This window comes from Neolamprologus multifasciatus, chromosome 5 (assembly GCF_963576455.1).
Source record: "Neolamprologus multifasciatus chromosome 5, fNeoMul1.2, whole genome shotgun sequence".
Classification (NCBI taxonomy): domain Eukaryota; kingdom Metazoa; phylum Chordata; class Actinopteri; order Cichliformes; family Cichlidae; genus Neolamprologus; species Neolamprologus multifasciatus.
In genome coordinates this window covers 36,905,978-36,918,500 of record NC_140443.1, presented here as the reverse complement: position 1 = coordinate 36,918,500, position 12,523 = coordinate 36,905,978, and the positions used below count along the sequence as shown (strand labels likewise).

Sequence of the window (12,523 nt, the reverse complement as noted above, 5' to 3'; positions counted from 1 at the left end):
CTGGTTCGGAGCTGCCTTAGGTCTTTCTGGCAGCTTCACCGTGGTTCCTTTGGCCCGGACTGATATCGTAGCATCGTGCAGTTGATTTGTCAGCTCTGTCACATCCCAGAGGACCTCTGTCGGACTGAGATCTGGTGTTACATCATTTGTGTGAAATGAACCACGTACTTTTCCTTTCCGTCGCTCTGACGTCGGGCCGTCAACGTTTCAGCTGCTTCTCCACTCCAGCCCCAGCGTCACTGAAAAAAGGGAGAATCTGATTACTGAGTGGCAGCAGCTGCCCTGCCAGCCACCCTGGCACTGCCCTCGAGCCTGCTGCACCCCCCTCCACTGCAGCGGAGCCAGAGACCCCCCCCAACCCCCACAGTTTGATAGGACCCAAGACAGAGAGCTAAATTCAAAGACAACCTGGAAGTGAAGCCAAAATGTCACCTAACTCAAAATGATAGCAGTTTATATGGCTTCCATGTGCTGTGTGTGCCAGTCCGGACATATTCCAAATGCCTGATGGTGTCCTGATCATCTGCTCCCAGGTCTGGACCATCACTGAGCTCAGGCTGGAAGCTCGTAGGTACAGAAACATGTGCAAAAGATGTTCTGTTGGATCGAGGTGTGGTGAGCTTGGAGGCAAGTTCATTGTATCAATGCCTTCATCATCCAGGAAGTGCCTGCAAGCTCTCACCTCCTCATGCACCAGGAGGAACCAGCGTAGGGTCTGACAGCAGGTCCAAGGATGGAGCCGCTGCACCGTAGAGGTGTGTGCATCCTCCTCGCCGGACCATCAAACCGCTCGCGTTCAACAATGTCACAGGCAGTAAAATACGCCCGTGTGCAGAGCCAGTTATTCATTTCATCAACACTGACGCATATGATCAACAACCCGCTCTCCTCAGCTGGAAGCTTCATTGATTTGATGAAGAAGTGCTCTATTTTTTCTGAGAGTACATAAATACTAAACTGCTGTCTCTTGAGAGCAGTACTTTCCAGTTTTCAAAGGCACCTGTACTGCGCTACATTGATCCACACTCGTCTTGTGTCTTTGTGCTGTTGGCCCTCAGCTCCCACTGTGGCCCCGAGTGGACTGGGCGGTGGAGGAGGAGACCGTGATGAGCTCATTGTCACATGGACGGTGAGTGGAAAGGCCAGATGGGTTTTCTCTATTTTCCAAACAGATGAGTTTAGTTTGTATGTTTTTCATTCATTCGTTAACAAATAGTCGTTTTCTTTTAGTTTCATTCAAGTCAGATTTAATCTCGTATCAGTTTAGTTGTTACTGTTTCATTTCATGGGCTAGATTATTGTCAAACAGTACAAACAGACACTGTGATTTTAGAGGCAGTGTTAATGAGACCCAAAACGGTGGTACAGGAAGTAAAACGAATCCCAGTGGATCTGCTTCTGTTCAAAAACCTGAGGATCATTTATTTGGTTTCATGTCGTTGGAATGACGTGGAGATGAGTAAAACCAGGAGTGGAGGGATTTTTCCTCAGGAATGAACTGAAGTACAAGTTAAATTAGATTCTTGTGTTCTTTCAGATTTTATTTTGATAGTTATAATACGTAACTACCAAAATAAAGTAGGAAACACGAGCACTGGAGATTCTGTGATATCACTGTGATCATGATGGTGTTACTGGGACAGCTCAGACTTGGTGTGAACGTCTGAATTTGTCCTCCAGCCCATGGCCAGAGAATACCAGAACGGCGACGGCTTCGGGTACATCCTGGCGTTCAGAAAGAAGGACGCATCGTCATGGACAGAGGTGCGAGTTCCACGTGTAGAGTCCTCCCGATATGTTCACTACAACAGCAGTCTGGCAGCATACACGCCTTTTGAAGTGAAGATCAAAGCTTATAACCGCAAAGGAGAAGGCCCGTTTAGCCAGGTCGCTGTGGTGCACTCTGCAGAGGAAGGTGAGTAACGCTCAGCTGATTCCACTACAGTGAGATCGTTGTGGCAGATATTCCCAGTGTCTAACTGCTACTTTCAATGGCTGCTCTAACTGCATCACTGCGTACAGAAGTAGTTTGTGGTCGACATGTTTGTGCACACAGAGATGTCGACTGTGGTTTACTGTAAACGTTGATCAGCCTCTGAGCTCACCTGTACAGCGTTCGGTTTAAATGACATGAACCAAGAAACTGTTTCTTACTAAACACGTTTGTGGGGAACCTCATGAGAACCCTGCCACGGTTCCTGTTTCCAGTTTAATCTGCTTCTATCATGAAACCAGATCCCAGCTGTAGATGGGTTTGAACACTGCTCAGAGACTGTGTGACATCCAGTCAACAGCAGGTTGGTATCATACTGGTTTCTGCTCTACCAGAGCACTCTGAAGTGAACATCCAGGTTACCAGCAGCAGCATCTCGGCATGTTGGACTTAAAACACACATGAGGTAGTTAGGGAGGTGAAATACACCAGGTGATGACTCAGACAGGTAAAATAACACAGAGACAAGAAACAGAAAGAACCTGATATCCATTCTCCTCATGTCTGAGTTTGTGAAGCAGGAACACAGAAACGCAGACACACTAACTCGAGTGTACAGAGCTTGAACTGAAACCACCTCAGTAATGCAAAGAAAAGAATCTCTGGGTCCAGTAGAACGACAGAGCCTTGGCTGGTCACAGCCTCTGACAGCTGTTCATGCTGAAGTCTGGACTGAAGAGGTCTCAGACTGTGGGAGTGCACCTGTGCCTCTTTAACTTAGCTCTTGTTGCCAGGTCGAGCCAGCCGTGGTCCTGCCTCTGTGTGCACAGCTGACACTCAGTGTTTCTGAATAAACTCCAGAAGTCACACCTGAATGTTTAATGAGGACATTAGCTGAAGCTCCCAGCCTGCACGTTTACAATACACAATCACAACTAGATGAGCTCCATTGGTTCTATATGTGTCGTTAGCAAGCTTACACATCTGTGTTAATTAAGACAAGACACGGTGTGTACAGTCAGCTACTGCACCTGCAGGTCCAAACTCTTATAATTAGAGAAACGAGACAAACAACATTTCAGATCCATGCACATGGCAGGCAGTGAGAGCAGGCAGGCGTCAGTGTCCAGTGTTTCTGAAGATCAGAGATTTCTAATGTAACTCCACCTGCAGTCTTTTCTGTAACCACTAGAGGGCAGCCACAGTTTGAGAAAGCTTCACAGTCAGTAACAACTGGACTGATGGTAGTAGTCCATGTAAAGAGGATTAAAATAATGAGCTGATATATATGTGCTGGTTAATCAAGCACAGCAAGAGCATGGTCAGCAAAGCTGCAGCACTGTAAGATGATATAATTATGTGAGTGCACATACTGCACATTCCTAACCTTCTAACCTCTGACTCCTCACAGAGCCAACCGTGGGGCCCTCGAGCATCAACGCCACGGCGCTGTCCGCCTTTGAGATCCAGGTGTCCTGGGAGCCTGTGCAGCAGCTCAGCGCCAGTGGCATCCTGAGAGGATACGAGGTGACGAGCTCTGACTTCATCCCTGTAAAGCAGCACAGCCTGTAACTATCAAACATACGCAGTCACAAAAAGCTCGTCTCTTAGGTGATAACTGTGTGTAAACGGCCTAAATCACCACAGTAAGGAACACATTTCAGTAAATCATGTTCTGAATATAACAGATGCAGGAAAATATCAAAGGAAACTCACATTTGCTACATTTAGCTAAATAACCTGATCTATTGATCGCACACAGACAGCTGGAGCAGGAGCACAGTACATGCATGCTCACAGTACGTGTGCTCATTAAAGAGTGAACGTCTGTGACTGAGCCACAGTTACTGAGTGATCCACAGGGTGCAGCCATGTTTCATCACTTTATACCAAACTATGAGCTTAAAACAGCAGGAAAATACATGTGGAGGAAATAATACAGACAATGACAGTCTGATGGTTTTATAAAACCTTGTGTTATCTCAAACTTGTGCTGTGGACAGCATGTGTGTGTGAAAGTGAAGGCTCTGTTCACATGGAGTTTATAAGACAACATTAATAATAATGATAAAACCTTTGGAGAAACCCAAGGACGCTTTAAAAAGAGTATAAATATATAAGCTGCAGAAAGACGTTTAGAGAGATCTGTAGCGACGTGTCATTGTGTGCGCTAACAGATCCGGTACTGGCGGCAGCACGAAAGAGAAGCAGCAGCGGACCGAGTGAGGACGGCGGGCCTGGAGCCGACAGCCAGGGTGTCCGGACTTCGACCCAGCACTCGATACCACGTTGCTGTTCTGGCATACAACAGTGCCGGCACAGGACCGCCCTCGCCACGCACCGCCGTCACCACCAGGAAACCACGTACGGGTGCAGCGCTCTGTTAGAAAGACGAGCATGCACAGCACAGAGCACGTAACACAAAGACAAACGGCGCTCACAGAGTGTCTGCTCTCACACCGCTGCACTTCTGCTTCTCAGACACGCGAAGCTTCAGACCATATGACTGTTTGAATTATGCAGATGAAATGTCCAATAATCTCAGACAATGAGAATATCATGAACACTTGTAATTTAATCATAAATGTCATATTTTATATCTTTAAGTGACTCATGTCAGGACTTATTTTTAATGACAGCTCATTAAAATCTGAACTCAGATTAATGTTTCTGTCCTGGAGGCGAGCAGCCGCCCCCACACAGTGATGAAACCCTCCTGCTTTACTTCTGCTGACTGAGTGAACCACGTGTTTGTAGAGGAGAGTTCACTCTGCTTAAATATAATCCAGCAGATCTGAAGCTTTAATCACCTCACATACAAATGTTTGGAAGCTACATCCATGAAGCAGCTGTAAGGCTGCAGCAGTCGGTGTAGGCCTCTAACCACCGCTCTGTCTGCTGGGACTCTGTCATAGAGACACTGGCTCAGTACCCTCACAGTGATACATATGAACATGGCTGCTGTTATTCAGGCTGCATCGTTTCTACTGAAAGGTTTTAACTCGATTCTTTTGAAATGTGTTTTTCCTCCTCAGCTCCCAATCGTCCTCCGGGCAGCGTGTCGTGGAAGGCTCACGGCTCGCGCGTCACCGTGAGATGGGACCAAGTGACAGCCATGCACAACGAGTCAGCCATATTGGGCTACAAAGTGAGTCCTGAATCGAAATAAGACTTTTGTTATTTAATAATCCGAGTGTTTGCTAGGCAAGCGCGTTGCAGCTGAGCCAGGCTGTTACAGAAGCTGCTGCCTGTCCGGTGATGGTGGTCAGGATCAGCTGTGATACACTTTCACTACCCTGTACCAGCAGCGTCACACCAGCGTGCAGCCAATCACAGAGCCAGCCTTCCTGATCAGTTTATTTGGTCTTATTCAGTCCTGAGCACTCTCTGTGCTAAAGCATCATCAGTTTCACCTGGAAAATCTTAGATGATTGTGACCCTGAGAACATTGTTATGTTCTCCTAACATTCATATGGAGTACACTGTCACCTGTCACCCACCTGCATGCTTGGGAATCACAATAATAAAGGATTGTAGCAGGGTTGGAATATCGGTCAACAGGATGCTGTGGTCTACACTGGCTGCTCGACCAAGTGCAGGAAAGTCTGAGCAAGTCTCCAACAACATTTGATCTGTGCTCATGTTAAACTCCAGCTTTTGTTCATTTTTAAACGTGTTCTGTCACGCCGCCGTACGGCAGGAGGTGGTTAGTATGTTTTATACATTTGAATCTGTATTTGTGGTCGGCAGTGTTGGGAAGGTTACTTTTAAAATGTATTCCACTACAGATACACTACGGAGGACGATTTTCCACTACAGATGTCCCAAAATGTATTCTGTAACGTATTCAGAATACGTTACTCAATGAGAGTAACGTATTCTGAATACTTTGGATTACTTAATATATTATCATGCTGTTTACAACTACATGAATGTACTATTGCTGTGATTTATTACTGTTACTGAAGGTCCGCGGCTCCGAACCGTAGTAAAGGGACCTCTGGCTAATACGGTGGGTTCTGTGTCGGCTCGTAGCTGAAAACTAGCTTTACTTTGTTGTCTGGGTCAACTTTGCTAGCAGAGACAGAGAGAGGCGTTGAAAGGCTGCTCCAACAGAACTTATTGTTTCAGAGGAAAACACGAACACGGTGTACAGTCGAGTCTTAATAGCTTACTTACAGCTGGGCTCGTCAGGCTCTCTTCTTGGCTGCAGTGGTTATTATTATATTTACATGCTTCCAGCTCCCGTTTTTGCTCGATGACAGCTCGTACTTTTCCTTTTTCTCCCTCCCTCGCTCACAGACACATAACGTGTATGGCAGTCCATTCTCCCTGCAGCACGGACTACACTGCCCATGATGCTACATTCTTTAGAGCTATACCTGTAGCATTCTGCCTGTTAGCTTAGCACAACAACAAAAAGGCCTCTCTCACCCAGGAAACACGCAGAGAGAGAGCGTCACCCTGTAACCATGGCAACCGTAATGCTGCCTGGAACAACAGAACGTAGCTGTCAAACAAACCCAAACAGTCCTGACCCGCCACAATATGAAACAGGGAAGTACCGCCGTGTAATCCATTTATTTCAACAAAGTAACTGTATTCTAAATACCACCTTTTTAAACGGTAACTGTAACGGAATACAGTTACTCATATTTTGTATTTTAAATACGTAACGGCGGTACATGTATTCCGTTACTCCCCAACACTGATGGTCAGAACTTAAAGACACTTGCATGTAGCACAGTTTACAGTACTTGACTTTGTAACACTCGACCATAAGAAAAGAGCAAGCCTGCGATCAGAGCTCACAGCTGGACAGTTAGCAGTGCTGTGATTTGGACTTGGGATATAAAAATGTTTTCCTGGGGAAAATCCTTCTTTTTCATCCAGCATTCAGGGACTCTGAGCACACACAGGTGTCTTGGAGTAATTGCTTCCTTTTTGATGCAGCGCTCGCTAAGGTTCATCGTGAAACAGGTCACCTCATCTTGGAATTATGGGAACTAATAAACTGGCTGTAAAACCAAGTCAAAGATCTTGTTTATAAGCCTCGTATCATGTTATCATCACCCAAAGATAACTTTTATCAAACCAACAGATAAACACTGTAAAAATGTTGTTTCCAGGTTCTGTACAAGCACGAGGACCAGGCAGCTTTGAAGTTCCTGGACAAGACGAAGACATCAGTGAGCCTGCCGCTGCCCAAAGACAACGCTTACATTGTGTTGGAGATTTGGTCATGGGGCGAGGGCGGGGACGGGCCAGCACACGAGATTATCGTGTCCCGGGATTCAGGTGACCAATCAGGAAGCACAAACCATACATTTCTCTGCTTTAATAGTTCATTAGTTACAAAATAGTGCAAATAATGACAGGAAAACACTGTTTGCTACCTGGCTGTGTTACATTAGCTCAGATTTGCTTCATGGTTTCCCAACACACGTCTCTGCTGTAGCATCGTCTCCACACAGTCTGAAGTTTGGTTTCTAAACTGCACAGACTCTGTTAGCTATGACTGGTCTGGTCTTCTTGAGGGTAACAGCCACATGGAGTTTGTGCATTTCTTGGTTTCAGAGCCTCTCAGTGATACACTCACCTCCTCTTGACTTGTTTGAGCTGTCACTTTACTCCTCTGTGGTCTTTCACGCTGCTCTGCTGGCCAGTGCATCGCTTTTTAAAGGTTGAGGTTGATTTGGAAAGTTTTTGTAGCTTTTCCAGCCTCGTGATTGGCTCCTTCGCTTATATTCAAGATGACAGTGAAAAGGCCTCACCTGCACATGCATCTGGTTATTGGTCAGCTGTCCAGTTCATGTGAAGCCGTTTAACTTTGGGGACTGTGTATAAATATGTTTACTGTGCACTCTCAGGGACCAGTGAGAAGCCTTTACACAAACTCTCTTCACCTTTTTAAAGGGTAAATGCATTTGTGAAGCGCTAGTCTAGTCTAGTCCTTAAGGACCCCAAAGCGCTTCACACTACATTCAGTCATCCACACACTGGTGATGGCAGCTACATTGTAGCCACAGCTGCCCTGGGGCGCACTGACAGAGGCGAGGCTGCCGGACACAGGCGCCACCGGGCCCTCTGACCACCACCAGTAGGCAGCGGGTGAAGTATCTTGCCCAAGGACATTTGGCATGCAGCCAGGAGGCAGCCTGGGATCGAACCACCGACCTTCTGATTAGTGGCTGACCTGCTCTGCCACCTGAGCTACAGCCACCCACCTTTTCACATGTTTACTTTTATTCCATGCACGTACGCTCTTATCAATAAACAGTTATACAGAAGAAAAACGACCCCTGGAACCTGACATCTATCCAAGGCCGTGCTATCTCACAGATATGGTTTGATAAGCATATTTATAACATTATAACATTTATGGCTTTAAATGTTAGCAGTTTAGTGCATGCTGGTTATCAATGAAGGTCAAGACAGGAGATGTAACGTTTTTATTCTTGTTGTCTTCCGTAGCTGTGACAGGGTTAGTTAGTTAGTTAGCTAATGCTGTTTCAGTCAGTACTGTCCACATGTGCGCTGACCATGTGCTCTCTGTGTTGCAGGGACTGGCATGATGGTGCAGAAGGATGCCTCCTCCACATTGTCCTGTCCCCACGCCCACCTCCTCTCAGGCCTGGCTCTGCTCATTTTCGCGGTGGTGTCGGGCCTGTGATCTCGGCCAGTCTGAACTTTTTCTTATGGGTGGCTTGAAACTAATGCTCTCCTGTGTGGATAGGTGGGTGTGGGTCCAGGGATGGGAAACACGGGGAGTCGCTTTTAATAATGACGAGGATCTTTTTAAAATGTCTGCAGGAGGTATCATGTTTGTGCACTGCTCTCAGTATAAACCATGCCTTATTGGGACATCTGTGGCTGACGCGCCACATTCATGTGTCCCTGAAACTGTAGTTGGCAGGACTTCAGCTGTAAATGTAATAATAGAGCGGTGGAGGTCTGCGTGTTCACACTGAGGGCTGCTCACTGAGTCTTTAGGGTTCCCGGTGATGTTAGAGCATTTTTCACTTTACAAACTGAATGTGATGAAAAACCAGAGGCTAAAACTGGCAGGTGGCTAATTAGAGACAGAACAACTCTTTCGTCTCATGTTTGAATCACAAAGTGCTTCTCTTGTTGCTCACAGTGTGAACGCAGAATAAACCGAGGCTCTACAGAACTGCTAACTGTTGTTTCCAGCTACTCTGTGCTTGTTTCACGTCTACGTGATTATTATACTGTTTGATGTTTGTTTCATTTCAGGGAATTGAAATTTGATTGTATTTAATTCTTTGATGTTTTTGTTTTTTCTGCTTCTTTGAATCATTTTGACAGGAATGTAAAAATACTTGTTTGTTGTTTCTTGGGTTCACTGTCAGTGTCTCTTGTGCTGATAGAGATGAAAAGGCCCGAGCAGCAGATAAAGTCCGATCACCAACGTTATCAGCAGTAAACTGTCCTCACTGTAACCCCGTTATCAGCTCTTATGTAACACTTCACATTTTACAGGAAACATGTGTCATTTTTATCTACAGCTCGAGAGTTAAGATCAGACATCACGTGCTAAAAGCTGCTGTTTCCTATTTTGTTGTTGATGTACTCAGAACTTGATTTGGTTTGAATGGTAGCTGCTGCTTTGGTCTTTGGAACGACAGCAATGCATTGTTTTGGTTTTCAATGCTTCAAACTGAGTTTTTACTGGACTCTGTTGTTGTTTTACATCTGTACCAAATGTCATTGCTAATGCATGCAGCGCTTAATATGCTGTTCATTGTTAATACAGTTTGTTCCTAAGTCAGTAAGTGAGACGTCACACTGGTGGGTTTTTAATGTCTTTATATTCCTGCGTTACATCACTCACACTAATGCTGAATCATCGCCATCACTTATCCCAACCATATATAGTAGTATTGTAGGGTTCGTTTTCTAACATCATTTTATTGTAATATCCACAAATAATCTGTTAAAGACATAAATCCCCTTTTAGCCACATCACTGTTAATAATCTGCTCAGAATAATCATGGAAATAGTTCTGCTGTCCTTACATAGAATAATAATCAGTACATGACTGATAGCACGACAGACACTGAAGATATACAAAAGGCTTAATAAGAGAAACTGATGCTACTGAGAGGAGGAAGCCTCAGACAGGGAGAGAGAGTATGAGTCACTAGCTTTTCTCTTTGCTGGTGTCTGATGGCACTAAGCTGGTTGTCAAAAGGCAGGTAGCAGGATTAATTAACTATGGAATAAAAACGGATAAAAATAAAAGACTCAATATGGTGGACTGGACAGACTTCCATACGAAATACTCGTGCAGATATGTGTGAGCCATGCTGAGTGTACCGCCCTGCTAAAGCAGTGTTGGGGATGAGCCTCGCCATCCAGGCCCAGCCAATAAGTGACTGAGCCCCTCAGCTGAGATCTGAAAATACACTTCTACTACAACTTACACAGATTAATATAAGTTGGAAGTGATAACCTAAACACCCTAATGCTGATAAGCTATGCAGCGCAACTAGAGATCAATATTGGATGGAGCAGCTTTGGAGCCGTCATGATGCCCAACATGACTGAGGAGGACGCTGAGCAGGAGGGCTGGAGGTCAGACTTTTGGGAAATAACGTCTGTTTGGACCTGAAGTTATTAATGCAGATAGTTTGAACCCTGACTGAAAGAGCTAAACAAATGGGAAAGTGCTGGGCATATGTTGACTGGTCCCAGTTAACTGTCCACTTCTGCGTCCAGGGAGGAACGTGTCCTGGTGCTTTGCCTCTGCGACCTAAGAAGATGTTTTCACTGCACTTTTAGATTTAGGCTAATTTCCCCGAGAGTGAACTCTGAGCAAATGGCTGCAAATACACATGTTTTTGTTTTTTTTTTGGTGAATAAAATGACTTGAGATGACCCCCCCCCCCCCCTTCTCCATATAGGTTGGTTGCACAGAACACATGGTCTACTGCCTAAGGTGAGAAATATCTCCTCACCTTCTGCAGTGTTGAGATGTTGATGGAAGATGACCTTGAATGTTAGTATTTATGCTGCGAGCGCTTCTTGGCTTACTTAGGGAAGCTGTGGAAGCAGTGGATCGCCATCTCTGTGTCAATCGAAGAAGATTGCAAAGCATTTAAGGCTATTAATATATTTTTAACCTATCAGAAGAAGGTCACTTAAGCTTTTCCCCCCATTCAGCCAAAGGGGAGAACGAGAGGTGCAGACAATCAGAGGATTTCAGATTCATTTATTTTTTGACATCCTGTTATTTTCAGCTGACATTGAGAGACAACTGAATTTGGCTTTACCTCAGAGATTCTTGAATTCTTGTGCACAAGTTAAAAGATGCATTTGAAGCCTGGGGAAGCAAGAGTGGCCCAGGGAGGGAGCGATTTCCTCTAGCATAAACAGAGGCCAACAGAGACAGCGCTCCCAGATTTTCTTGCTGTTTGCGCTCACCAGAACTTACAGACGGCACAGACGTGTATATGTGAGAAGCGTAAATCAAGCTCTTGCACAGCACTGAGCTTAAAGCTGGAGCGAGCACTGCCAGTAGGATAGGTTGTAGTCCCAGAAATGCTATTACACGGTAGGACTTCATGGATGATGATGATGATGATGATGATGATGATGATGACTGAAAGGCAACCAACATGTAAAACTACATGGACACAATCGCACAAAAACACTTTGTTTTCACTGACTGCTGCAAAAGGCCAGCTCAAGGAGACAGCGCTCCCGAGGTGGGAAGCTGACGGAAAGATTAAATCCAATCCAAGATTTCCAAACAATTAATCCACTGCTTCCCTCCAGATTAACTGAAGAAATAATGAAAATCACCCCAGAACAATAACCTCCAAGTAATTTCCAACACTGATGTATCTATCGCGCTACCAATACTCAAATGGGAAATGAGCTGGAGAACTCCCAATAACATTTTCTCCATGACCAAAAATGCAAACGTACACAGAACAAAATTCACCCCAAACACAAAATAATGTTTAAAATGGGTTTAGGGGGCACAGACACTTGTTCACCTCAGGGAGTTCAGACGATTGCTTCATGTGGGGCGTATATAATCATCACCCTTTTTAATATAAATAACATGTTTAATGTCTGCAGGATGAAAATTGGATTTTTTTTATTAGACATTTTAATTCTGCCGAACAATCAGGCACATGCCCCAAAATATATTATTAGCAGTGCTGTCAATAGATAAAAAAAATTAATCTCACAATTTTCTGTAATTAATCTCGATTAATCACAATTACTTGATCAATAGCTTGGTTGCAGTTACTTTTTTTCAACTTTATATTTAAGCTTGTAACTGACATTTAAACAACATAACAAAGAATGTTAATGAGAGTTTGTCTTCTTCAGTCTTTCAGCTTCTCTCCTGTGAAACACAACTTTTTAAAAACCTATATACTAATAGGTAAGTATACATATATAATAATATATAATAATATTCGTGCTGTCAAACAATTAAATTAAATTATTGAACTTAAGTTGGTGAAAAAGCACTTCCACTGGCGCAGACCTAGTTGTGGCATGAAGCTTGATATAGCTGAAGTCAAGAGATGTAAACTTCTGTCAGATGT

At 44.6% G+C, this 12,523-nt stretch overlaps 1 protein-coding gene across 1 annotated transcript in view; it reads left to right on the top strand.

Annotated features, from left to right (window-relative positions):
- cntn2 (contactin 2) overlaps nt 1-10,199 on the top strand; it is a 66,231-nt gene extending 56,032 nt beyond the window's left edge. Inside the window, 7 exon segments of the mRNA XM_085161403.1 lie at nt 1,059-1,129; nt 1,681-1,915; nt 3,345-3,460; nt 4,111-4,297; nt 4,969-5,081; nt 7,063-7,231; nt 8,497-10,199. Of these exon segments, the coding sequence (XP_085017529.1) occupies nt 1,059-1,129; nt 1,681-1,915; nt 3,345-3,460; nt 4,111-4,297; nt 4,969-5,081; nt 7,063-7,231; nt 8,497-8,606 (1,001 nt within the window). The 3' untranslated portion in view covers nt 8,607-10,199.
- The last annotated feature ends 2,324 nt before the right edge of the window (nt 10,200-12,523 follow it).